Source organism: Castor canadensis, chromosome 5 (genome assembly GCF_047511655.1).
Source record: "Castor canadensis chromosome 5, mCasCan1.hap1v2, whole genome shotgun sequence".
Taxonomy (NCBI): domain Eukaryota; kingdom Metazoa; phylum Chordata; class Mammalia; order Rodentia; family Castoridae; genus Castor; species Castor canadensis.
In genome coordinates this window covers 168,323,041-168,349,092 of record NC_133390.1, presented here as the reverse complement: position 1 = coordinate 168,349,092, position 26,052 = coordinate 168,323,041, and the positions used below count along the sequence as shown (strand labels likewise).

Below are 26,052 nucleotides of genomic sequence, written 5' to 3'. Positions count from 1 at the left end.
CAGGTGCCCACCACACTCTCACCACCAATTCACCTGGGCACTGTGCCCCACCCACCTAGGCCCATTACCCAATCATCTGCCTGAACCTTCCCCATCCATGTCCCTAGGTAACAAGCCCTCCAGCATCTTCTCACATATCCACACCCCACCATCTACCTGTCCATCCAACCACCCAATCACACATGCTGTCCTCCACCATCCACTCATATTTCTGTTTATTTGCCACAATGCATTATTTACTCAGTTATCTGGGTTGTTTGTTTGGTGGGACTAGGTTTGAACTCAGGGCTTTGTGCTTGGAAAGCACAAACTCTACTGCTTGAGCCACACTTCCAGTCCATTTTGCTCTGGTTATTTTGGAGATGGAGTCTTGTGAATTATTTGCCTGGGCTGGCCTTAAACTGTGATCCTCTTGATCTCATCCTCCCAAGTAGCTAGGATTACATGCGTGAGCCACTGGCACCTGTACTGGCAGTACTGGGATTTGAACTCAAGGCCTCACACTTGCTAGGCAGGCACTCTACCACTTGAGCCACTCCACCAGCCCTTATTCACTCAATTATCCACATATCTACCTACCCGCTACCCATTCACATATCATATATTCTCAACTACCCTCCCACCTATATATGTTCTTATCCTTTCTTCCACACAGTAATCCAGTCATTTCCTTACTCATTTTATCATCACATTCCTCAACCCTCCATCAACTTAATAGTATTCTAAAAGCGCATACCCTGGACCAGACCCTGTGCTGCTCATTTGGGAATTCAGACACAAAATGCAAAACACAATGTCTGGAAGCCCCAGTTTAGTCAACATCAGAAGCACAGGCACCGATGTTCAAGTATAATCCAGAGTTCCACCTTGCTTTTGGCAAAGTGGAACCTAGAGAGATGGATGTGAGGCTGCGTGTGCAGAGCAGACAGTTAGGAAACACCCGGGTGGGGCGGGAGGGGAAGTTGCTGGGCCCTTTCTGGTCCCTGGTGAATAAAATGGAGAGGTTGTTATTAATCTAGAGACTCCTAAAAGGTCTTAAATTACCCTCAAAGAGAGAGAGCAAATTCTACGTGATGTGGAATTTATCTATCTCTGGGCACAGATCTATGAGCTTACTATATTACTAGAGACAGGAAGGGGCTTGCCATATATCATCAATTTGCAAATTTTTTGAACAACTGATGGATGGACAAACAGATGGAACACGGTCAGGAGGCTGGCATAGTGAATAGGTTTGGAGAACAAATGCCTAGAACTCAGTTCAGCCTGGATGCTGCAAAAGGAGGGGGTCAGGCGAGGCTGGGGTTGTATGGCACCATGCAGCAAAACAAAGCCAGTGGGATGAATCTCATTCCTGCTTCCTTCCCATCCCTTCCAAAGCCCCATCACTGTGCCTTCACCACTTGCCTCCAGTTCTTGGTGTGTGGGGGCCCTTCCTCCAGGCGTAACAGGGCATAGCGAGCAGCACTAAGAGACAGGCCTCTGATCCCATCGCCCCACTCCTTCTCTGCCCTGGGCACCAGGAAGGAGATCACATGAAGTCAGAAAGTCAGGGAGTGACAGGTAACACCAGCCCCACAGAACTGGACACCCCAGGGCAGAGCCATCTCTCTCACAAAGGATGGGCATGTTGCTTCTACTACCTGATTCAACCAAGCTTTGGCTGTTTCCTTGGAAAGAACACCTTTAAATTTATTCTCTTACCCTTTCTGTCCATTTCTCAAGGCCTCTGCCTCCCTCTCCCATCCCTTAACCCACCCTCTATCACCTATTCGCTCCTCTGTACTCTCCTCTCCTTACCTTACCCCACACCCACCACCCCAATCACCTGCCACCCTTTTCGAATCCTCACCCCTCTTTCCCTTCAGCCTCCCAGCCCCAACCCCACACCTACCCGCGGTACTCGATGTACTTGTAGATGAGTCCAGCAATAAGCATGGCCACCAGCGCATAGTACCAGGAGCAGATGAACATGAGGGCCAGACACAGGCTCATTCCCAGGAAGGAGAGTGTCCTGTGCACAGAGAGACCGGCCTCTGAGCCCAGCAGGGTGGCCGCTAGAGCCAGGGTTGGGCAACAAGGTGGGGTTGAGGCAGGACAAGACCTGGGCAACTACAGTCACATCTAGGAGCTCTCACACGACTGTCATCGTGAGTACCACAGAGACATGGGACCTTCTGGATGAGCAAGCATGCCCCACCCAACTCCTGAGTCACCATGCTACCCTGTTCCTGCCTTAGACCCTGCAAGTCAGTCAGGTGGGTTCCAAGATAAGTATCTTGGAGGAACAGGAGGCACCCCTTGGAAGAAGCCGCCACCAAAGGTGGAGCACTGAGAAGAGTCAGGCAGCCCTGGTGCTGGTTCCATTATCCCAGTCTTGTTGGGTGACCTTGGGCCTGTCCCTTCCCCCAACTGAGGCCAGTGTTCTCTGTGTAGAATGGGCATAGCCATTCCTGCAGTCCTACTGTGAGTACAAAAAACCCATAAAGTAAAATGGTAAGGGGACTGGTGCCAGTGGCCCACGCCTACAATCCTAGTTATTTGGGAGGCTGAGATCAGGAGGATCATGGTTCAAGGCCATCCCAGGCAAACAGTTCACAAGACCCCATCTCCAAAATAACCAGAACAAAATGGTGGGGAGGTGTGGCTCAACTGGTAGAGCGCTTGCTTTGCGAGCATGAAGCTCTGAGTTCAAACTTCAGTCCCACCAAAAAAAATAATAATAATAACAATAAAATAAAATGGTAAGAACTGCAGCCCCCTTGAAATGAGCATCTTCCCTGCATCTGGCACTGTGGTGCTCACCAAACCACAAGAGAGGGGTGCAACTATCAAGCCATTTCACAGCTGAGGAAACTGAGGTTCAGAGGTAACTGAAGTTCAGAGGTGCTACATCATCAGCCCAAGGTCTCATAGCCATGAAGTGGAGTCATGTTTTGAATTTGGGTCAGGCCAACTCCTATCTCCATGCCACATTGTAAGATGTTGAGCACTGTGGGTAGGAGTGGCTGTTTCTGATTGTGTTATAATATTATTTATGATCAAAGAGACCCTCTCCTGGATCTTTCCTGGAGAGGGTGAAAATGGTATGTCCTATTTAGGTTCAGGGTCTTTAGACCTAGAGGCTATGGTCTAGGTAGGGATTGGGGTGGAAGTAAGAAATGGTTCAGTGGCAGGTGGCAGGGACAGGGACCTACCAGTGGTAATACCGAAAGCGTGGCCTCCAGTTGGGTGTCCTCAGCAGCGTCTGCACTGCACAGGCCAGGTTCACAAACATGTAGCACATTAGAAAGAACCTAGAACACAGAAAGACCTCAGTAGAGACAGAGACGCAAAGAGGGTGCCAAAACAGGATAGAGACATTAGGAGAGTGGGGAAAGGGGGCAAAGAAACTGGGGTAGTGTCCAAATCATGCTCCAGTGCTTAGGAGGAGTTCAAAGGCTGTCTCCTTACAACACACCCTGATGTATGTGGGGGGAGAATCTCTACATAACAAAGGATGGGTTTCTATGACCAGTGAGGAACTGCCTGGAGTTGCTGAAACATTTGGTTGGGTTGTCGTGGAGGACCAGGGAGAGAGGCACACAGAGCAGATGGGAGGCACGAGGCCAGACACGCACATGGAAAGGATGGGAGCCACCTCGTCCAGGGAGGCGATGAGGATGCCGATCTCACAAATGCAGGCAGTCAGAAGCAGCGCCCAGGTTGGTTCTCCATTGGCTTTGCCATGGCCAAAGACCTGGAGACAGAGCAACCATCATGGGGACTGGGACCATAAGCACCTCTCATCTCTCTCCCCCGCACTTGGAAGCCAGGGAAGTAGTGAGAGGAAGCTGTATTTCTCATCCTCCAGGGAACTTAAGAGTATAGCAGGGTTTTGGTATGTGTCTTGTCCACCCTGGCGCTGGTACTCCAGCACGATGACATTCTATGACCCCTGAAAGGGAAAGATGCTGTAGCAGGGCAGATGGAGAGGTTCTAGCTGGAGGCCAGCAAGCAACCATGACTGTATGTCATAAATTTTTTAAGCATCATGGACAAAGTCACCCTTTTTTTGCCCTTTGACTGCCTCTCAGAGTCTCAGACTAACCACTGGGACCAAGAGGGACTATTTTTTTCCAGTAAAAATGGACAATGCTCAAAGAGATGGCATTGACCATGGGCCAAATCCCAAATAAGATCCACCCATTCCTCTTAGTGTAGTGCTGAGCAGAAGTGCCCAGGAAGGGACACAAGGCTGGCAGGGGCCCTGGTTCTCTGTGTGACTTCTGGGCAGGGACCTGGCTGGCTGGTCTCCTGAACAGGGTTGTTCTCCTGCCCATACTGACCTGCAGGAAGGGCACTATACCATCCCGGGAGATGGCCTGCAGCAGGCGTGGGGCCCCCGTGAGGCTTTGGAGTCCAGCCCCACAGGTGGAGAAGAAGGATCCAATGACAATGACCCAGGGAGATGGCCAGGCCAGTGTTCCTACTACCAGGTTACCATTCACAGCTTCACCAAACCTGGAATAAAGCAATAAGGGGACAGGGACACTGAGTGGGCCATTGCTGCAGGACTCCAAGAGCCAGATGGAGCTGGAGTGGATGTCTGCTGGATCCCTGCAGTCTCATGGGAGGTCAATGATTGAATGAGATAAATGGAGGTCAAACTGCCCTAAAATTAGCAGGTGCAATCTATGCAAATTGCCCATTTTGCTAGGCCACTCCCCTGCTAAAAACCTTTCAGAGTTTTCTCCATTTTTTAAAAAATTAAGTAAAGGGCCGGGTGCCGGTGGCTCACACCTGAAATCCTAGCTACTCAGGAGGACTGTGGTTCGAAACCAGTCCAGGCAAATAGTTCATGAGACCCTATCTTGATAAAAACCATCACCAAAAAAAGGGCTGGTGTAGTTGCTCAAGGTGTAGGCCCTGAGTTGAAACCCCAGTACCACAAAAGAATAATAAAAAAAAAAAGCTTAAATTTCCTGTATGAAAGCCAGGCCCCTGTGTAGGTCTCCAGTCCCATGTCCATCATTATGTTACCTTACAGAGGCTAAGATGCCAGTGCGAAGTGATCCCGTGATAGGACCTCTTCCCTCCCTGGGCACACACTCCTTGCAGAAGTGAGTGCTCCAGGGGCACTGAACAGCTTACAGCCACAGGTATGCACACAAGCACACATACACATGCACAATGTGCACACACAGCCATTTCTTCTCACCCTTGTTCATGTCTCCACTGTCTAAAATGCACTTCCCCCTCCTAGCCACCTAATCTCTCCTCAACACTGAAGTGGGGAGGATGAGTGAGATACTCTTATTACTCATCAATTAGAATTTGCAGAGTTTTCGTTCCAGGACCCACAGCCCCCAGGATGCCAAAATCTGTGATGCCCAAGTCTCTTACAGAACATAGCATTGGGGCTGGGATGTAGCTCAGTGGTAGAATACTTGCCTAGCATGAGGGAGCCCCTGGGTACAATCCCCAGCACCAAAAAAGAAAAGACAAAAAAAGTGTAGTATTTACACAGTCTATGCACATTCTTCTGTCTACTTTTAAATAATCTCTAGATTACTTGTTATATCTAAAACAATGTAAGTGCTACAGAAATAGTTGTCCTGCTATGTTGTTTAGGGAATAATGACAAGGAAAAGAAGTCTGTGCGTGTTCAGTAGAAATAGAATTTTTTGAAGTATGTTCCATCTGGGGTTAGTGGAAGACTGACCGTAATGTTCCTAAGACACCTCCAGCCCCACTTCCTCCAGGAAGCCTCCTCAGTGCCCTGAGGACTGGATTGCAGCCCCCTGTGCCCCTGTATTTTCCTTTACAGTCACTTCTGCTCTGTTTCAAGTATGATCACCACCCCCAGAGGGTTCCTTCAGGACAAAAACTATGTGGTATTTATCTTTGTTCCCACCAGAACCAACAGTAACCAACACATAGAGATCTAGCAAGTGTTAGATGAATGAACTAATAGAGCTTAAATATAAGAAAAGGAAAGTATCATTATCCCAAAGGAAATAAGACATCATTCAAGCTTCTTGAACTGGAGTGACATGAGAAAGAAAAACTATAATAAGAAGGTGAGTTTGACCAGGCATCAGTGACTCACATCTATAATCCTAGGTACTCAGGAGGCAGAAATCAGGAGGCTCGCAGTTTGAGGCCAGCCTGGGCAAACAGTTCAAGAGACTGTATCTCAAAAATACCCAACAACAAAAAAAGAGTGGCTTAAGTGACTGCCTGGCGAGTGTGAGGCCCTGAGTTTGAATTTTAGTACCACCAAAAAGAAAAGAAGGTGAGTTTTCCAGGGACCCCAGTAGCCTCCCTCCCGCAGGCCCCTTGCAAGGGTCCCAACCCCCACCCCCAGGTCTATTTCTCAGAACCCAGCCTCCTGTGCTCACCCTGGCCCAGAACAGCACGACCCCTAATTCTCTTACTTACTTGTCCCGTAAGACAACCCCCTCAATGCAGGCCCCAAACAGAACAACAGAGCTGATGTCTGCAGCAGAGGATGAAGGAGAATCCCCAAAAGTAGAAGGTCCCCCCACACCCTTCCTGAGCCAGCCAGGTAATGCAGAAACCTCAGTGGTCTCCCTCCATCTCTTCCCACCCAGGATAGTCCAGGTCCAACAGTGCAGGATACAGACAGCAGAGGTGGTGGCAATGGCAAGGATGGTGCCAGTAGGGATGGACTTCTGGGCATCCCTCAGGTCCCCAGAGCGGTTAGAACCAGCCATGATTCCTGCGAACAGAAGAGCAGCTCAGACAGGAGCTAGGGCCATGGAACACCAGACGGACTGAGAGAAAAAGGACACAGCTAGGAGTCAGGGAGCCTGGGACCTAGTCATGACTCATAGAAGATCTTAGGCATGTTCCTCTGATTCTTCTGGCCTTAATTCCCTCATCTGTTCAACTGGGACTGAACTGTTGGCTCCTGCTAGCGTGGTGCTGTTTTTGGACTAAGAATTCCCATCCTCATCACTGACTCTCTCCTACCCATCCACTCCCAGGCAAAGGCCTCCCTCTCCAAGCTCCCCTTCACCTGTGACTGAAGGGAAGTAGATGCCAACCAGCAGGGTGAAGTAAGAGGTCATATCGCTGAAGACATAGGGGTGGTCCATGTTGACAGGAGTGCCATCTGCCACACCCACTGAGGGCATCCCACGCCGCTCCACGATCACCCCTTTGGTCAGGTAGGAGCTCCACAGGTTCTCTGTGGGGAGATGGAATGCTCAGGGGGAGTCAGAGGTCAGAGAACCAGAGCTCTAGGGCCAGAGGCAGGGTGGGAAAAAGTAGGTCAAGCCCAACCAATCTCACTCTCCCCAGCCTTGGTTGTGGTTCTTTCCACCAACATCTCCTAGGTGTCTGCTTTGAGCCAGGCCATGTGTCAAGACTTCACAGATGAATACTCCAATCTAGAGACTGGACACATAAAGACCTATCTCTGAGTGACTCAATAAATCCACAGTTGACCTCATCACGTCCCCAAACCATTCCTATATCTCTTATCTCAGTAATGACACGAGCATCAATTCAGACACCTTGGCATTACCCTCAACTGCTCCTGCCCCCTTTCCACTACTTCAAAACATGTCCAACTTCTGCCCATAGCCCCTCCGTGATATTTCTCAACTATGCCCCTTCTCTCCATTCCAGGATTCCTCCATCTGGGCACAGGTAACATGCTGGGTCAGATGGTTCTTTGCTGTGGCTGGTCTGTCTGAGAGCACTGTAGGTTTAACAGCAGCCAGGTCACTATTCACTAAATTTCTGTAGCAACCTTCCAATTTTAGTGACCAAAAATATCTCCACCTGGCCAAATGCCTCCTGGGTAGAAAACAACCCTGGTTAAGAGCTCTTATTTCATTTCCGCTGAAACTCCCCCATCACTGAAGCTCAGAATACTCTTCTCTCTCCTGGGCTCACAGCATCAGTGTCCTCCTGGACCCCCACTGCTTGGGGATATACCCTAAAATCTTCAACATGGCTTCCAGGGCCTGTCACAATCTGACTCATGTCAGCCTCTACAACATCATTTCTTGCCCTCCTTCCTTTGCACTTTATGCCCCAGTCATACCAAATTACTTGTGGTTGAGAGGACACGATATGCTCTTTTGTGTCTGCATGCGTTAAGCAAGCTGTTGTTTGGTTTGCAATACCCTTATTCCCTCAGTATCACTGCCAATCTCTTATTTGTCCTTCAAAGCCCTCCTAGGAAGCCTAATCTTGTCACCTGATACGTGTGAACACTCCCTCCCTGGAGAGTTCTCCATTCATTGAATACACATCTATGTGAATCATAATTTCTTTGCTAATACATCTATCTCTGTCATCAGACTCCTTGAGGCCAAGGGCTGTGACTTACACATTGTGTTCCTGATGCTTAACACAACTTAGTAGGTTTTCAGTGATTGCTTATTAAATCAGTGGCTTTCTTTCCTACTAGTGGTGAGATCCTTGCCTCCTTTCCATCTCTACCCTTCTATAATGCTGGCAACAGAACATGGCCCAGAGTAGGTGCCCAATTAAAACTGATTGAATTTAACTGAATTCCAAAGAGGGCCCCTTAATCCTGACTGCTTAACCTACAATCGGTACAGTGTTCCCTGGATACCAGCCCTCTTCCCTCTCCCAGACCTTTGATGAGGCCACTGGCAGCGCCAGGAATGCCCTGGATCTCTGTGACATTGTTTCGGGTGAAGTACTCATCACAGGTGGCATTGAGAAAGCGAGAGGAGCAGAAAAGGCCCCAGAGCCGTGTGGTCACCGTCTCATTTCCTTCCCAAGCCAGCTTGGCACAGACATCAAAGCCATGGCGAGACAGTGTGCGGTTTCCCAGGAGGCAGATCCTAGGGAGAGAAACAAGCGAGGAAGATGGAGAGGGACGTGACCTCGCCCTGGCTTCACAACAGAACCGCCGGGGAGCTTTAAAAAACATGGTGTCAGGGTCTCACATTCAGAGGTTCTGATTTAGTTTGGATGGAACCTGGCCATCAGGGTGTTCTTAAAACTCCCTAGGTGATTGAATAAGCCGCCGCGGTGAAGAGCCACAGAGCAATGCTGTGTTTCAGCACCATGGACAGCAGTCTCTGGGTGTGGTCCTCTTGGCCAATGGGATGAAGGGGGGGGCCTCTGTTTTAGGGAGTGGCAGAACCAACAGGGAGCTGAGCTCTGGGCCCTCTCTTCTGTGTCCTTTCCCGTCCTCAAGAGTATGTTCAACACTAAGAGTTTGTCCCATTCTGGGAATATGTCCCATCCAGGACAGTTTCCCCTACTACAGTGAGGGCTCACTCCTTTAGAAGTCATTTTTATTTAGTTCTTCCTAAGTCAAGCAGCAAACAGTTGACCCTCACAAGGGAAAGTGTTCCCACCTTCAAAAAAGTTATCCCTCCCTGAAGAAACTTCTCCCTGCTCAGGAGAAACTGCCCCCTACTCAGGAGAGGTTTTCCCTCCCAGGTTGCTCCCAACCTGCGCTGTCCTGGTTGTGAGAGGTGCGGAGAGGGGACTTGGCAGAGACAAGTTAAAGACCCTGAAACAGGGTCAGAGAAGGACAATGCCTTAGGCCCAGAGAGGATGCACTCACGGAAAGTTGGGCGGGTCGAAGGCAGACTTGATGACACCAGCATAGATGGCCAGGATGGAGAGGATGACACAGCCCAGGAAGACCAGGGCAAACTTGTTGACATACTTGACTCCCACAAACACCACGGTAGCCATGCAGGTGAGCACACAGGTGCCATACACACGCATGTTGTTCAACATGGCTGCTGCCTCCCCACTAGCATCTTCTGCCTTGAAGATGGCCATAGCTGGGAACAGATAAGCCTGCAGGAAAGGGCAAAGAAGGCCAGGCAAGTGACACAGGGAAGACCAGCTGAGAATCAGCCCAGGGAACTGATCTGAAGTACAGGTGAGACTTTGTGGAAAGGGATGCCATCACAGCAGTTAGAGTAGAGCAAAATGGCAATGGACAGCTAGTAAGGGATATTGGCTACAGAGGGCATGACCTAGCCTGCAAGGAACATGATGCCGCCACTAAAAAGCGGCATTGCAAAGATGTTAGGAATGACTAGCTATTTCTATTATTAATTGTATTAATAATTACTATTTTATTATTTTGAATAGGAAAGTGGAAAAATTAGTTGTTCTTCACTGGAGGTTGAGTATATAAATCATGATATTCCCATATAAACTATAGAGTTGCTAAAAAAAAAAAAAGATGCCACAGGACTGGAGACATACTTCAATGGTAGAAGTATTTGCCTAGCTTGCACACAGGCTGGGCTAAATCCCAGCATCCCTCCAAGAAAATGACATGGATTTATATGGACTGACTCAAAAACTATCCATGTTAACTTAGGTGATCACAATCAAGTTTTAAAAAAAAGAATGTGTCTATGATCTCACTTTTATAAATTTATATGAGGCTATATTTACATATATGTGTATACATGACTTGTGTATATTTATAGATACATCAAAATGTCAAATGTAGTTTTCCCTGAATTATTAAAACATGAATAATATTTATGTTTACACACAAAGTTTTTATTTTGTTTACTTATCCATTTATATATTTATTTTTGCAGTGCTGGGGATCTAAATCAGGACCTTACGTGTACCAGGTCAACACTCTACCACTGAGCCACACCCCCAGCCCAAAATAGAGATAATACTTATTCTTTTTGCACATCTATATTTTCTAAAATTTGTATAGTAAACAATATGTTTATGTTCTTACAAAAGTTATTTTCCCTTCTAAGTGAATTTATAAAGAGAGTTTTTCTTTATTTAGGAAAATGTTTATGACATGGAGTTATATTTTACAAAGACAATACAATTTCATATACAAAAACAAAAACTAGAAGGGAATACATTAAAATGTTTGTGGTGATTTTCTTTGGATGATTGCTTTATTGTTCCTTATGGTTTTTTTCCTTTGATATTATCCCCACTTTACGCAATGAGTCAAATTGCTTTTATAACATGTTTTAAGACATTTATGTTTTTAAGTCACAGAGGTCTATTCTTCTCTCGCCATGTGCCTCTTGGCTTTTCATTCCCTACTCAATCTCTCCATCCCTGATCTCTTCTGTCCTGCCCCCAAACCAGAAGGTCTGACACCTTTAGTTTTAGTTCTCCAAGGCTGTGTGGTACAACAAACAAGGACAGGCTTTGAAAGTCAGACAGACACAGGTTCACATCCGTCCACATGGCCCTTCAACTCTCTGAGACTTGCTTCCATCATCTGTAAAGTAACTGTCTTGTATCCATGAGGGACTCATGAGGATAAAATTAAATGATAGGCTATAAGCCTTGGGGCCTGCAGAGGGTAGGGACTTGGGAAATGTCAGTTCAACTTTCTATAAACAAGGGACCCCTCATCAGCATCCAGCCCTATGGAGAGAGCAGGAAAAACAGAGGCCTATGTCAGCATCCCTGTCCTTCAAACACAGTCCAGCGACCTGGTTTCTTCCCACTGGCCACTATTCCTAACAGATCTCTACACCACTATTCTTTTGCAATCCAGGAGCTGTCAGGGCTCTATGATTAATATTTGTAGAGTACTTAGCAAGTCCCTGGCACGTGGCAGATGATCACAAAACAGTAACTACTGTGTTGCATTACTGTCATTATTCCTACCATTATTTTAACTCTTATCAACCCACCTCTGCCACCTCCTTGGCAGCTGAGTGACCTTGAACGAGTAATTTGAGTTCCTCATTTGTAAAATGGGCACCAGAATATTTAAGCCTCTAAGGATTCAAGATAACGACCGTAAAGCACTTGAAACTGTGCTGAGAGCTCAGTGGATGCCTGATAAACCACAGCTGTTTGTGTTACACAATTATTGTATCTTGTCTCCCCAACTAAACCGGGAACTCTTTCAAGACATAGCACGCCTGATTTCTCTCTGGCCTTAGGGAGTGGCGTGGCCTCTTAGGAGGCATCTAGGGAACATCAGTTAACTGGCCAACAGCCTGGGACCCCATGCTTCCTCCTTAGCCCCTCTCACCAGCAAGATCTCGATGGTGCCCAGGATGTACATGGCCCCAGCAAAGGTAGTGCCCAGGTAGAAGCAGAGGCCCACGGCGCCCCCAAACTCTGGGCCCAGAGACCTGGAAATCATGTAGTAGGAGCCACCAGCTGCAGAGAAAATCTAGTATCAGCCATTGGGTTGAGGGGCCCTGGGGTATTCTAGGGGTTGAGAGCAGTTCAATGACAGAGGGCTGAGGGGGCTGCTCTGGGCAGCAGCAGAAAGGAGACTACAGGAGACTCAGCCAACCACTCTGCTTGGATTTTGCAGCACTAATTACCATGATGCTAATTACCCCTATAAGGAGGTCATGGCTCAGAAAATAGGATGGGGGAGAGAAGGGTCTCCGGAGGAGGGGGGTAGGGCAAGAGCAACTGTCTCCCTTCCCTTCCCATGGTGCTGCTCCTACCTACCCCCATAAACAGCAATAGCCCAACCCCCAGTCTGCAATATTGTCTCTCTTGGGTCCTGATGGCCCCCACAGCCTGTGGCACTATTCCTCCTTGTGACCATCAGGTTCCTTCCCTCTCCCCAGGAGCCCCAGTCACATACCAGGCACAACACCATTGGTTGCGATCGCGCTCATCGAAATGGCAGTGAGCATTGTCTGCAAGGAAAGAGGTCATCAGAGTGGCGGCTGCTGGGGGCCGCAGTGGCCTGGGTGGAGGCCAAACCATATACCCCATAAATAGCAGCCAAACCCACAGGTTCTCTTCTGCTCAGTTTCTCCCTGGGCCTGTTCCAACTTCTACACATGCCAACTCCTTTTTCTCAAGAAAACCTCTTATTCACCATGTGAATGAAAGAAACAGAAGTTACACCAGAGAGCTCTGGAAACCCCAGCTTGACCCCAAAGCAGCTGTATAACCCGAGACAGCTCACTTCACTTCTGGAGCCTTGGTTTCATCATCTATAAAATAGGTGGTATAGCTTCAGCACTGGCACCCTGTAGGCAGAGCTGTCTCGAGCCTATGTGCAAGGACATGTAACGTGTCAGGAATTTGGTGTTCAGTGGATATTTGATTTTTTAGAGGGGGAGGAAGAATCCAGTTACAATGCTATTTGTGAGACATAATCTCATTTTTTGTAAGTAGGAACCTTCCAAAATGTTAACTACTATTGGATTACAGGTGAATTTTAGTTTCTTCTCTGCATTTATCATTTTCATCAATGAATCTGCAGTACTTGTGTAATTACACACACACACACACACACACACACACACAGAGCCAGTTGAAACTTGGTTAATAGGCATCAGGGACAAGCCTATGAGATGCAGGAAGGGCCAGTCAGACCTAATTTACTCTCAAAAATCATAAGCAGTGGTTCCTATAAAAAGCTCAGGTCTCATGCTTCCACTCTCCCTACTCCCCGGCCTTTGCCAAGCCCAGCTGCCAGGGTGGGCAGGGGAGGGGTGTCACTCACACATGAGCAGCAGATGAAGACCATGCAGAAGGACTCCATGATGCCTGCAATGCCCACCACCCACGTGAGCCGCAGGAAGAGGATGACACCAAAGATGTTCTGCAGGCATGGGAGGTACACGCCCATGAAGGTGCCCATGCGTGGGGCCTGCAAGGAAAGTCAGCGTCAGCTCTGCAGCCCCTGCTCATGACCAACACCCCAGCCCATTCTCCTTTTCTCCTTCCCATCCCTTCATCATCATGCTCCCTTCTGATTCCTATACCCTTCTCCTCCAACCCCCAGCCTCCAACTCCCATCCCTTGACCTCCACTATTTGTCCTCCAAACCATCTCCTCCCTCCTCCCCTTCATCTCCATCCTTCATATTCCATGCCTTCACCTCCCCCAGCCCCCAACTCCCATATCTCTGCCTCTATCATACATCCCTCCATAGGAACCCATTTTTCCTCCCCATCCTCCATCCCCCATCCCTTCTCCCCCAAGGCCCCACCTGCACAGGTTTCTTTTTTCCACCCTCATTGTTTTCTGCCTCTTCATGCTCCCTACTTCCCTGGGGCAGGTTGGTGTAGTTGGCCAGGCCACTGAGCAGGGAGGATACCATGGGGCTGGTGTCCATCTCCTCCTATGGAGGAAAGGTATCAGTGTTAGGAAGCTGGGAGTGGTGCAGAGAAGAAGGTAGGGTGAGCTGGATGGTAGGGAGATGGAGACAAAGGGCCAAATCACTGAGGTTGGGATGAGATGGGAAAGGAAGAGGAATAGGCAAGGGGAACAGGGAAAGGGGATGGTTTGATAAGGAGAGGGGAGCATGGAGAGCAGAGGGGGGATGGGGAGGCCAAGGGATAGACCTGAGGGAGGGATGAAGAGGAGGTTACTTTCCCCAAGGGAGGGAGGGAGCAGCTGATGAACCAGGGTGACTATCTGCAGGTGGGGGGTCCAGCAGCCCAATCAGCCCACCTCAAACAGGGCCATGTTCTTGCCATCGTACTCCTTTCCCTTCTCTGTGTCGGTGCTGTTGATGAAGGGACTGCTTTCCTTGGGGTTGCCATCACCTGAGAAGGCAGATAAGTCAGGGGTCAGGCACCCGTTGTTTATCCTGTACCTACCCAGGCATACAGTTGTGTGGCCACTTTAACTTGGAGCTTCGGTTCATACATTGGTGAAACGGGGTTCATGCTACCTTCTTCATAGGGTTTCAGTTGACAACATGTACAAAGAGCCCAGGGTATTCATGGAATATGTGAATGCTTCCCTGCTCTTGGAAGTCCTGCTTCATTCATCAGGGCACCCCAAGACTCTCCAGAGTTCCTTTCTTGAACATAACTGGGCCTCTCCTGGTGTTTTGGAGTGGACACATGTTCTCTCTTGGAGAGGAAGGCAGCAATCACTGCAGCCTAAGGCCCCAATGACGCACCACCTCTTTGAGAAGTGGCCCCTTTTGGCATGTTCTATACCCCTTTCACTGTCAGTTAACTAGATGTCCACCATGTGCCAACATAGGAATGGATAAAGAGGGAGCAGAACACAGAATAGGACACTGTCACTGCCCTTAGGAAACCAACTCAAAGCTGGGAAAGATGAAGGAGATTTCCAATCCAGAATGGTAAAGTCTACTGAGAGAAAATAACAAGAGACTGGAACACAGGAGGGCACTCAGCCCAGCCTGGGAGGTCACGGAAGGCTTCCCAGAGGAAGTGATGTGCTGGCTGAGAATTAAAGAATGAGTAAGAGCTAGTCTGGGAGGGAGGCAGGAGGGTGTTCCAGGCAGAGAGACCAGCAGAACAGTATGTTTGAAGCCCAGAAGTGAGAGCAAACAGAGTGGGTTAGAGGAGCCGAACAAAATATGATCTGGTTGGAAGAAGGGGCATTGGAAGGATAGGGCTAAAGAACAAGTAGTAGCATGTGAAAAGACAAGCCTTGGATGCTTAAACAATTAGCATCCTAAATTAAAGAATTCAAGCCTCATCCAGAGGACAAGAGACAGTCACTGAAGAGTTTCAAGCCAAGCAGTGCCATGAACAGACTTCTGTTTTAGAGCAAAACATAAACAGAGAGGATACAGAAACTGGAGAGTTTCAGTAATCCAGACAAGGACTGATAATGACACAGATGAGAGAATGTGGGGCAGTGCACAGACTGAGGCATTACTGGCACTATCTATGCCAGCTGTTGGGGATGGTGGGGGAGAACACAGGGTAATGCCTGGGGTTTCTAGCCTGGGTAAATGGGCGGGTGGTGCTGGTGCTACATTAACTGAACACTAGAAGAGGCGTCTGGGGGTGGGGAAGACACTGAATTTAGTTGAGGGTGAGGCACTGTAGGGTGCTCAAGCGGCTCCACCTGGATATATATGGAGCAGGCTATATACCCAGGAAAGAAACTTCACAGAGGGAAGAGGGGTTGAAAGCCGCGTGAACGTGTGTGGGAAGTGTGCCAAGCCAAGTGCCTGAATGAGATCACTCAGAGACAACTCAGCCACATGAGAAGGGTTCTTTCAGAAAGCTATGAGGCCTCCGTGGGCACAGTCCTTTGGCCTCAGTCATCAATCTTCCTCAGTTACAGGGCTGAATCACAGCAGCAGACACCTCTCTGGACCCTGGAGAGACTTCGCACTTACTAAATCCCAAGTGAGGCTGAGGCCTATGGCTCCTGAATCTTCTATCCTCTCATGGCATTCCTTTTTGCCCATCCCCATCTGTCAAATCCTCTGCATCCCTCTTCTTCCTACCTCCTGGAATCCTTCTCCAGTCGCCCAGCCAGGGCCCATCTCCAGAGCACGTCCCTGCTTTAAATCTGATCCCATCGTCAAAAACTGGGGCATGGGGAGGAACTAACGCCTCACCTAGTCCAGGAAATCCCACCACCACTCAATCTCCGGCCACTACTCCACCTCACCTTTGGAGGCAGAAATCCCTGGTTGCCTAACAGGGACAGGCACCAGCTCTTTCTTCTCATGTGAATTCCTGGGAACAACAGACTCATCCTTCCCATGGGAGCCCAGCATATAATGGATGCAGGAAATAGTCTTTAGAGGCAAATTCTCCAGGGGTCCCCCTTCCAGACTCCAGGGTCTCAAAAGAGTTGTCTGGGCCCAGAGAACAGAGGAAAGAAGAGTGACGTTGAGTTCCCTCTCTTTTTAAAATGCGGAGAAAGGCTTCCTGTCCCTACCACACCACAGTGGGGACTGGAGAAGTTTCATCACAAGATGAGAGGAAATTTCCTAACGGTTAAGAGGAAAGGGCTGGAGTCCAGGGAATCTAGGCTCCTGCCCACCTTCGCTGGCTGTGTCTTCACCTCCCTTTGCAAATGGATGCTAGCCGAGTTTAATTCATAGGGTAGTTAGAGGATTAACTGAAATAACCCCCCCAAGAGTAGCTATTGCTGCTACTATTACAATTATCATTATTAGCATACCTGGTGCCCATCCAGCCCGTGCTCCTCATCACCCACCACTCCCTCGGCCGCAAGATATAGGGGTTGCTCTGTCTCCTGTAGGGTTGGATCATTCTACCAGAAGGGTCCCTCCTGGGTCCAGGACCATCAGGAGAGCCCCTCCCCTCCGCCTTTCACGCCGCGTCTCAAACACTTCTCCTTTGTGGGGGTGGGGGGCGTGTAGGGGGCCGGAAGGGTAGCATTCTGGCCCAAGACCCCGTAACTAGGCGGACTAGCGCTGGTCTCCATGGTGACCGCGCGGACCCAGAGCGCAGCGCGGAGCCGAGCCGGCCACGCGCCCGCAGTTGCTTATGTAACGCAGCGCGCAGCGCAGAGCCCCACTACAGGCCAGATCCCGGCCTGGAGAAGAGGGTAGGGAAGGGGGCAGCTAGATAGGCTCTTTCTGGATCCTGCCTTTCCACCCGCTGTGTAGGCGGGTCGCCAGGCTCCGGGCCTTGTAATGCAAGGGCTGATTTCGTCCCCTCCCTGGAAGGCGGGGTGCACTAGTTGAGGGGGATGGGGAGTGAGCTTCTGACTTCTCAAAGGAACAGGACAGCAAAGGGAAAACTCGTCCTGATTCCCCAGAGCCAGGAGTCAGGGTGATGGGAGAGCGCCGAGTGGCGCGCGCGAGAGAGGCAGGGCCAGACCAAGGCTGAGCCCTCCCCGCCCCCGCCCCCTGGGAGCTCTCAGCCCGAATCGGCTTTCAATTAAGCTGCGGCGGCCAGAGCTCCCGGGGAGGAAACTGGCGAGCAGCACGGGCTAAGGAGCCTCCCCCGGGGCCTAGGGCTGGGCCTGGGGGAATCCCCAGGCCAGCTTGGGGAGGGAGTGGGGGCGTCAGAATCCAAGGGGTAAGGCGATCTTACCCGTTGGGCTCTTCTTTAGCCCGGAGAAGCCCTCTTACTCGGGACATTCCCACCTCCCTAAGGTCAGCATCTAGGTCCTTCCTTACAGCTCCAAGGATCTAGACTCAGAAACGCCAGGGGCTCTTAGTCCCTCTTTCCTTAAGCCCAGAAAGTCTTTAGCAACGCCTACCATCTTCTCCCGGCATCCCTGGAGGCCTTCTCCCTCTGGGACCCAGAATGCCTGACCACTCTACTTCCAGGTCTGGACCCTATATATAGAAAGAAGGCCTCCAGATGGGCCCGCTACACTTAGTGTCCAGAAACGAATGGGGAGGGGCAAGAACTATAAAGAGTTCCTTGCTGGATTCCTCTTTCAAACACATGGATACTTCTTTACTAGACCTCCCGATCCCCTATGGAAACCCGGAGAAGGCCCAGTGAAGCTTTGGTAGAGAAATCAAGTGCTGGGAAATTCGGCCATACTTCGTGTCCAGGATTGCAGAGATTACTTTTCAGGCTGAGCCCCTGTCTCAGAGTGGAGGCATCTGAAGGGAATCGCGGATGGAAATCACACCTCCTTGCTCTCTGGGCACCACGTTGGGATGTCTGGAGCTGCCGCAGACGCGACTTTGCCAACCCCCTCCCCCTACAGCCAAAGCCTAGGGGGGCAAGTGGCAGCTGCTAATGAGGTGACCCAAGGGTCACTGGAGAAATGGATGAGTTGGCCAGCCGGTAGTTCTGGCTCCTGAATAGGACTCAGCTCCCAGGGAAGAATGGGGAGGGGGGTATCTCAGGAAAAGGATCTGAGACTCTGGTGTCCCCAACCTTCCCAAGCCACCACTTGGCCCTGACTGGGATCAGAATCAAGAGCTTCAGAGTCCAGCTGTCTGGAAGACCATGCTCTTTCGACCCTTAGGGCCCTTCAGTCATCCCCCAGAGAGGTCTGAGAGTGTCTGGGCCCTGAGGGTCAAGCAATGCCCAGGGGAGCGTTTAAAGGCACTGAGCGCAGACAGCAGGCGCAGGAGGCGCACTAGTGCGCAGGGAACGCAGCGCTGCTGGAGGGTGGGGGCTGGGGGTGGCTGACAGCCGTGATGGATGGCTGAGACCGCTGGGGGCGGCGGGGGGCCTGGGAACCCGAGGGGGTGGCTGGCCCCAAGACCTCGGAGCAAGAAACCGCGGAGGAGGGCGGGGGAGCGCAGGAGCAGCAAAAGCATTTGCTAGGAGCCCCTCAGCTACTGGCAAGTCTCCGCACCCACCGCAGCGCGTCCGCAGTGTCCATGCCGCGGCGCTGGGGATTCAGCCTTTGGGACCCCGTTTCTGAGGCCTCACTACGAAAGCTAGGAGAGCTAACTAGAAAACCTCCCCCCTGCCCCGCCCTGGAAACCACACTGCCTCCTCAGGGTACCAAGAGAAGGGAAAAGAGGAAAGAAAGGAGGGTGATCTTGCTTCCCGTCCTGTGTAAGGAACACACAGGGACGCGACAGGGTGAGGGAGATTCCGCAAAGTAAAGCTGAAAAATCTACAGCGGAGGTAGCTTCAGACTGAGGTCGAACCTCGAACCTCGGGAGCCTTGGGGGAGGGGGTCCGGATTGCACCAAGTGTCTCCTTAAGGATACACTGCAGCCCGGGCGAGGGCTGTCGTATACCTCCAAGCCTCGTAGCCACCTCTACCCCCATCTTCCAGCTGGAAGTCTCAGAGCAAGGGACTGCAGCAGACTGCGCCCCCAGGCGCTGCTGGTCCCCGCTCGGCGCCAGGACGCCCAGGTCCCCTCTTGGGGAAAGGAACCATCCTCCCGTCTGTCGAGCTGTACGTCAGCCCATTCTGGATATTCCATCCCCTTCCCACCGCTTCCTCACTCAAGTCTGCCCCCAGGCCGTGGGTAATGACAAGCCCTGTGGCCCCAGTTCTGCCCCCGGGCGCGGCGCATTCCAGCACCTCGGACAGTGCCTAGAGCATTCCAATAGAGCGAGGCTCCAGGCCGCCGCAGGCGTCCACCGCCGGGGTCAGTCCTAGGCTCTTTCTGAAGAAGGCGGCCCCCGATCCTCCTCTTATCCCAGAGCTTCCTCCTCTCCTCGCCGCCCCCTCTCCCACCGCCCCCGGACCACTGCTTACCGGGGTTGGCTCCCCCATCGCCGTCCTCGCAGTCGGTCAGATTGTTTAGCATGGTGGCGGCTCGGCTCCGGGCCGGGGATGGCTGTGCCTCTTCGCCCGCACCCCTCTGCCCGCCTTCGCTGCTCTCTCGCTCGCTCTCCGCTCCACGGAGGAAGAAGCTGCAGTGCCCGCCCGCCCGGCGCACACACACTCGCACACGGACACACGCTCACACCCGCGCGCGCCCCCTCTCAGCAGCGGCGCTGCTCACCTCATCCCGTATGCAGGAGGCGTGAGCCACTGGCGGGGTTTTGGGGGGGAGAGCCTGAGGGAGGGAGGAGAGGACAAGGGGCGGGCAGAGCGCGCCTGGTGGCCCCCTCACAGGAAAACTGGGGGCTTGCGCGGGTGGGATGAAGGGGATGCTGCGGGGGACCCGGCCCTCGCCTCCGTTGAGCAGACGCAGCTCCCCGCCCCACTCCCAACCTTCTCCAGCGCAGGCGGGGCCCGGCACGTGGGCAGGTGCCATCCCGCGCCCTAAAAATAACGGCAGGGAACTAGGTCGCGGCCGCGGGGAGGCGGCCCCGCAGCGGCTGCCTGACTTGGGGTCTGGGGTGACCCCCAGAGGGAAGATGAGGACTGAGGCGGCGATGGTGTGGGGGGGCTGCCGTGGAATATGAGGTCCTAGGGAGTCTGTCTGCAAAGCTGGAAAGGCCAGCCCTGAAGGGAGAAGAACCAGACTTTCCTATATGGCTGTTCAAGAGGTTGGAGCGCTGGAGGTATGCAGAGCCCAGGGCCCATAAGTGAAGCATGTGCCGCACCCCCCCCCCATGGAAGCCCAGGTTACTGGGCTGTCTGGTCCCTCTTGTTTTTAAATGGGTGGGGTGGAGCCTGACCAGTTACAGAGAATCTCATCATGCTTAGACTGATAGGGGTCTCAATATTCCACCCCAAATACAAGTCGCTGGAGTCCACAGACTTCAGACTTTCTGACAGTAGAATGATCCAGGGATGTGATGCGGTGAGAAAGGAGGCAGCAATAAGATTCCAGGGAGCGTTTACTTTCCACCAGGGATGGTGCAGCCTCTAGGGAGGGCATGCTGGCCAGAGGCAGGCCAGGAACAAGGTGGGGGAGGGGGGAATGAGGCCGCCTGTTGGTTGGGGACCAGATTTTCTCCTGGGGTGGAGTGTCTAATCCCCTAATCCAGATTGCTTTCTGAGGTTTCCAGAGCTGACATGCTCTCTGTGTTCCTTCCCCTCCCCTAAGACCAGTCCCCCAGAAGTTTGACCATCCTGGAACCCCTCAGTACCCCTAGCAAATCCAGACTTTAACCAGCAGTGGAGACATCTTAGGAAGTGGCATCAGAGGTTTGGACTCTTTAAGTCTCTGGAGTCTAAACATGTGAGGAGAGGAGTAAATTACGAGGAAATACATTCACAGTCAACTTAGCGCCAGATGCTAGCCCTCTAAATTCCAGGAGAGGTACAGGATGGAAAAGGACCAGTCTTATCTAATGCATAGTTTTCATTTTTTGAAAAAAAACTAAAGACCAAAAAGGAGAGACGACTGCCTATAGACATAAAGCTAGTGAGTGACAGAATTCAGTCTAGAACCCAATTTTACTCCAATCTAGGACTCTCCTTCTCAACAGCACCTCTTTTTAAACTGGCCTGGTGTCCCATAAAACAAACAAGATGTCTTTGGCACGTGCTTATAATCTCAGCAGCATCTGGGAAGCTGAGGCAGGAGGATCCCAATTTAGAGGCCAGCCTAGGCTACATAGTGAATTTGAGAGCTATTGAGACTGTCTCAAAAAATAAAAATAGATTGGGGGAGAAAGAGGATGGGGGCAGGGGGGGATATAGTCTTATCTAACCTACTCAGAAACCTCTGATTCTCTGGCTCCTAAAAAAATAATGACTGTGTATGAAGTGAGCTTTCCCCTCAGGCTTCAGAGATGCAGAGATAGGCCTTTTGGCTTGCAACTGAAGGCATACCCAGAAAACCAACAAGGGTCTTAAAGAGCCATCCATATCTACAGAGACCCAGGCGACATGACTTTTCAGAACCATGGACAGTGCCCACACTTATTCCTTTACACAAATTTGTCTGTGGCTTCAGATTGGGTCAACCATGGAGTCTTCCACAGCTGGCTCAAGATACTTCTGCAGGGGTCCATCAACAAGGCATCAGTGCCACTTGGTTTTGTGGACACCCAACCGACTGTTTAGGGTGGGGTGTTAGCTATTCAGATAAGGTGTGAGCATTGGTATTCCTGGCTCTCCCAGAGAGAAAAAGCACAGACACACACACACACTCACTCACAGGTGAGATGATTTGGATTAGTGACAGGCATTACAATGAGAGCAGTGGGAAGGCCACTGTCCAAAAATTTCTCAGCACCCACTACACACATACACCACCAACAGCAGCATGATAATCTGTTACACTGCAAAGACGGCTAACATTGTAAAATATGTGAAGTATGTTTATCTGAGAAATGCTGTGAGACCAGCAAATGCTGAAGTTAGCAATTCCAGGTCTTGGATGTTCCCCTGTGGGTACTTCCCTTTATTTGTGGCCTGGAGCTAGGACAGCTCTGACCACTCAGGGAATGAACCCACCCATGGGAAAACTTAGGTCCCTAGAGAGTGAATATAGAAGTGATTCTTCTTCCCCTGGCTGCCCCATCTGTTTACCCTCACTAGAGTTCTGATCTCAAGAGCCATCTGGGCTGGTGGAGTAGCTCAAGTGGTAGAGCGCATGCCTAGCAAGCATGAGGTCCTGAGTTCAAAACCCAGGACTGCCAAAAAAATCAAATCAAGAACTATCTGGATTCGGGAATCATGGTTCTATCCTGTCCTCTGCCTCAAAATTCCATATATCCCTGGGCAAAACTAAGTTCCTCTCTCCAGACCTCAGTATCCCAATTTGTATAGTGAAAGGGTTAGGCTGTATAATCCTGTACCTTCCTGCCCTCTATAAGCTCAGACTAAAGCCCCAGAACTCTTCCTGAGGATCCAAGACAAAGTGAGGATCCAGTCCCAGGGGAGATTTCAGCACTTCAATTGACTCCTCTCACCTCTCAAGGAGAATGAGCTCTAGCATCCTCTGTGGTAAGGCTTTGAGAACTCATTGCAAGCACCTCCTACACTGCCTGCCTGGCCTTGGCCAGTAAGAGGTGGCCCTCAGCTCTGAGACTGGGAAGTCAGCTGCCCACTCAGAACCCTCCCCAGCCAGAGCCTGGGGTTCAGAGCCCTAGGAAGATGTAATGCTAGAGGAACCCTCTCATTAAAGCAGCACAAGATGCAGAGCTGGGCAGGGTCCTATTTTTGAACTCTGAATCTCTAAAATTTATACCCCACTCCCACCTTATGTTTCTCAGAGAGAAAAAAAGCTGAGAGAAGCTGCCTCCCTTGATCAGGATTTGGGAACTGGAAGAGACTTGATAAATTACTTTTTTTTCTACTCACCACTTATGGTGAAATTGGAGTCTAGAAAAGGAAATGGAACAGAAGGAATTTTCTTCATAGGGTGAACTTGTGACACTGAGGACTAGAATCCAGCTCCCTGACCTCTATTCCAGGGCTCCATCCACTGAATCAGAACAGAAGGCCATCCAGAGGAGGCTAGAGTCACTGACTGTGTCCTTTTTTTTTCACAGAAAGTATAGTGTTCTTCCTTATGGCTCAATCCCTACCCATCCTTATCTCATGACATACCCACGACCTACCCACCTACCCTCAGCTATGATGTCACAGAGCCAAGGCCCTGAGCCTGGTCCTTTACTCATCTTCCCCCCATCCGCATGCCCCATCCATCAGACCTAAAATCCTTGCAGTGAATTGATGAGTCCAGCGAATGGCTACACACACACACACACACACACACACACACACACACACACATACACAGGCTCACTGCAGAGCACGTCAACCACCACCGTATCCGTAGCAACCGGGGGCTTAATTAACAGGCTGCAGTCCTGTCGCCATGGCAACAGTACCCCAACAGCCCCCCATTCCTTTGCAGACTCAGCCTGTCTTCCCCTTTTCCCAATCCAGACCCTTCTCTCTGTCTCCCCACCTCTACCCCTACCCCACCTGGAGAGCTAGGGCCTGCAGATCACTCTGGTTCATTGAGAAGAGAGGAGGAGAGAGGAGGGGATGAGAGAGTGAGTGAGAAAGAGAGACCTGTCACCATGGCAACTGCAGCCCCGTTCATAACCAGTTTGTTGCCATGGAAATTCCTAGGGCTCACCTTGGGCTGAGGTACTGGGCAGTGAGGTTCTGAGTCCTGGCTTGAGGATGGATGAACTAGAGAATGCCTTGGACAGAGGAGATCTTCAGATTAGATAGACAGATAGATAGATAAACAGACAGATAGATACCAGTAGCACCATCATTCTTCCCAATTTATAGATGGAGAGACTAAGATACGAGGTTTCTACATGTTTGCAGGGGGAAATGTATAGCTCCACCCTTCTAGATCCTCAAAAACTCTTAGCATTTTTATGGCTAGGAGTACCCTTCTTGTCAATTCCTTTATATTACATATGGGTAAACTGAGGCCCAGAGAAGGGAAGCGAAATGCCCAAGGCAACAACACAGAGTCTGAGCTAGAGTATGGGTGGGCTACCTTGTGGTGTTGCCCCATCTCCCTAGCATAAGTTAGCTCCCTCTCTCATTGGGACGTGCTCCAACTTGTTAGGCCCAGGACTCTCTTCAGTATCTGCCTCCTCCCTGAGAAACTGAGGCACAGTGTGGGGTGAAACTCAGCATTGTAACAATTGGTCCCAGGCTCACTTCTATCCAACCAGGTCATCATCAGTCTTACCACAGGATATGTGAGACAACTGAGGCATGTGGACTACACTAGGGTTAATGGGCGATCCAATGTTTAGCCTTAGTAGGTCATATTCTCACTGATAACTGACCTCTTGGCAACAGGAGGCACCCCAAAGGGCAAATCCCATTCCCTAGACTGAGAGTAAAAGCCAGCACTCATACACATGTGCCCTGCAAAGTCTCTCCCCAACCCCTCCCAATCTTATACATTCTGCCATCCTTCCTTTGGCCTGGGAACAGAAGATAGGGAGACCAGAGGGCTGACACAAAAACAGCTGTGAACAAGACATCATTGGATGCTGAGCTCCCTCAGGAGCCCTGTCTAATTCCCCATGCAGTCACCTTCAGGAGGAAGGGCTTCAAGCTGTCTTAGGGCTTAAGAGGTTAGAAGTCATCTGAATCATTCCCAAGATGGAACTTTGAATAAACTCAAGCACACAGGTGCCCACTCCACAGATAGACACAGAAATGTACCCGCCAACATGCCAATCAACACACTGGCAATACAGTGACACACAGCACTGACTCACTGAGCACCCCACCGGTCATCAGAGCTAGTGTGGGATGCTCTCTCCTCAGACTCACACACATAGCCTCAGCCACAAGCACACAGCATTAAGGACTCACATCCATCTTGCACACACACACATGCACACCCAAAGCCTGGGACCATGTCTTACTTCAGTTGCTTGGGAGTATGAATGGAGACACAGAACAATCACCTTGAGACATAAGGCATGGCCATCTCATTTTCAGGCCAGAGAATGGGCAAGGGGAGGAGAAAAGGTAGGGGGAAAAAGAAGGAGCCTAAAACCAGACTTTCTCATTTGGTGAGCACTGAGCACCTACTAAATATCAGGCTCTAGGCCTGGAACTCAGAACACAAAGATAAAAGAACATGGTTCCTGTCCTTGAGATGTTTCAATGGTCTTGCATTGGAACACAAGTAAATGACTGCCAAACACTGGGACATGTGCTCCAGTGGGTGGGCTGAAGAGGAATGGCTACCTCTGCCTGGGAGTGAGGGACAGTGGAAAGGATTTTCAGAAGAGGTGAAAAGATCTGTAATTTACAGAATGAGTAGTTTTCCTGGCATATGGAGGCAGGGCATGAAAGGGGGCAGATATACCAGGAGCAAATGAGAAAAGAATTTGAATGAAGACCAAGGGGATTAGAGGCTTTTATCCTATGGTGATGGGCCCCTGTGGATGGGATGCTTACAACAGACCTGGAGGTAGGGAGGCCAGTGAGGAGAATGTGGTTGGGGCTACGTGAGAAACATTGGAGGCTTGGACCAGGGTGATGGTGACAGACAGGGGAGAAATGTAGTCAGATTCCCGATCAGTTTTGGAGGTCAGTGGCCAAGTCATGAGGACCAATTAGATTTGGTGAGAAGAGAAA

General features: G+C 50.5%; 1 protein-coding gene across 3 annotated transcripts in view; it reads right to left on the bottom strand.

Moving 5' to 3' along the window:
• Slc12a5 (solute carrier family 12 member 5) overlaps positions 1 to 26,052 on the bottom strand; it is a 37,833-nt gene that overhangs the window by 9,888 nt on the left and 1,893 nt on the right. For 2 of the 3 annotated variants that reach the window (XM_074074880.1, XM_020168098.2), the window contains exons 2-16: positions 14,398 to 14,492; positions 13,934 to 14,065; positions 13,445 to 13,591; positions 12,572 to 12,626; positions 11,999 to 12,129; positions 9,566 to 9,807; positions 8,620 to 8,831; positions 7,025 to 7,195; positions 6,626 to 6,724; positions 6,424 to 6,481; positions 4,329 to 4,503; positions 3,621 to 3,739; positions 3,198 to 3,296; positions 1,895 to 2,014; positions 1,408 to 1,512 (exon numbers count right to left, since the gene is read on the bottom strand). In XM_074074880.1, coding sequence (XP_073930981.1) covers positions 1,408 to 1,512; positions 1,895 to 2,014; positions 3,198 to 3,296; positions 3,621 to 3,739; positions 4,329 to 4,503; positions 6,424 to 6,481; positions 6,626 to 6,724; positions 7,025 to 7,195; positions 8,620 to 8,831; positions 9,566 to 9,807; positions 11,999 to 12,129; positions 12,572 to 12,626; positions 13,445 to 13,591; positions 13,934 to 14,065; positions 14,398 to 14,412 — 1,880 coding nt within the window. In that variant the 5' untranslated portion in view covers positions 14,413 to 14,492. Of the gene's footprint in view, positions 1 to 1,407; positions 1,513 to 1,894; positions 2,015 to 3,197; positions 3,297 to 3,620; positions 3,740 to 4,328; positions 4,504 to 6,423; positions 6,482 to 6,625; positions 6,725 to 7,024; positions 7,196 to 8,619; positions 8,832 to 9,565; positions 9,808 to 11,998; positions 12,130 to 12,571; positions 12,627 to 13,444; positions 13,592 to 13,933; positions 14,066 to 14,397; positions 14,493 to 19,827; positions 20,129 to 26,052 lie in introns of those variants that run through there. The other variant, XM_074074879.1, reaches the window with a different exon arrangement.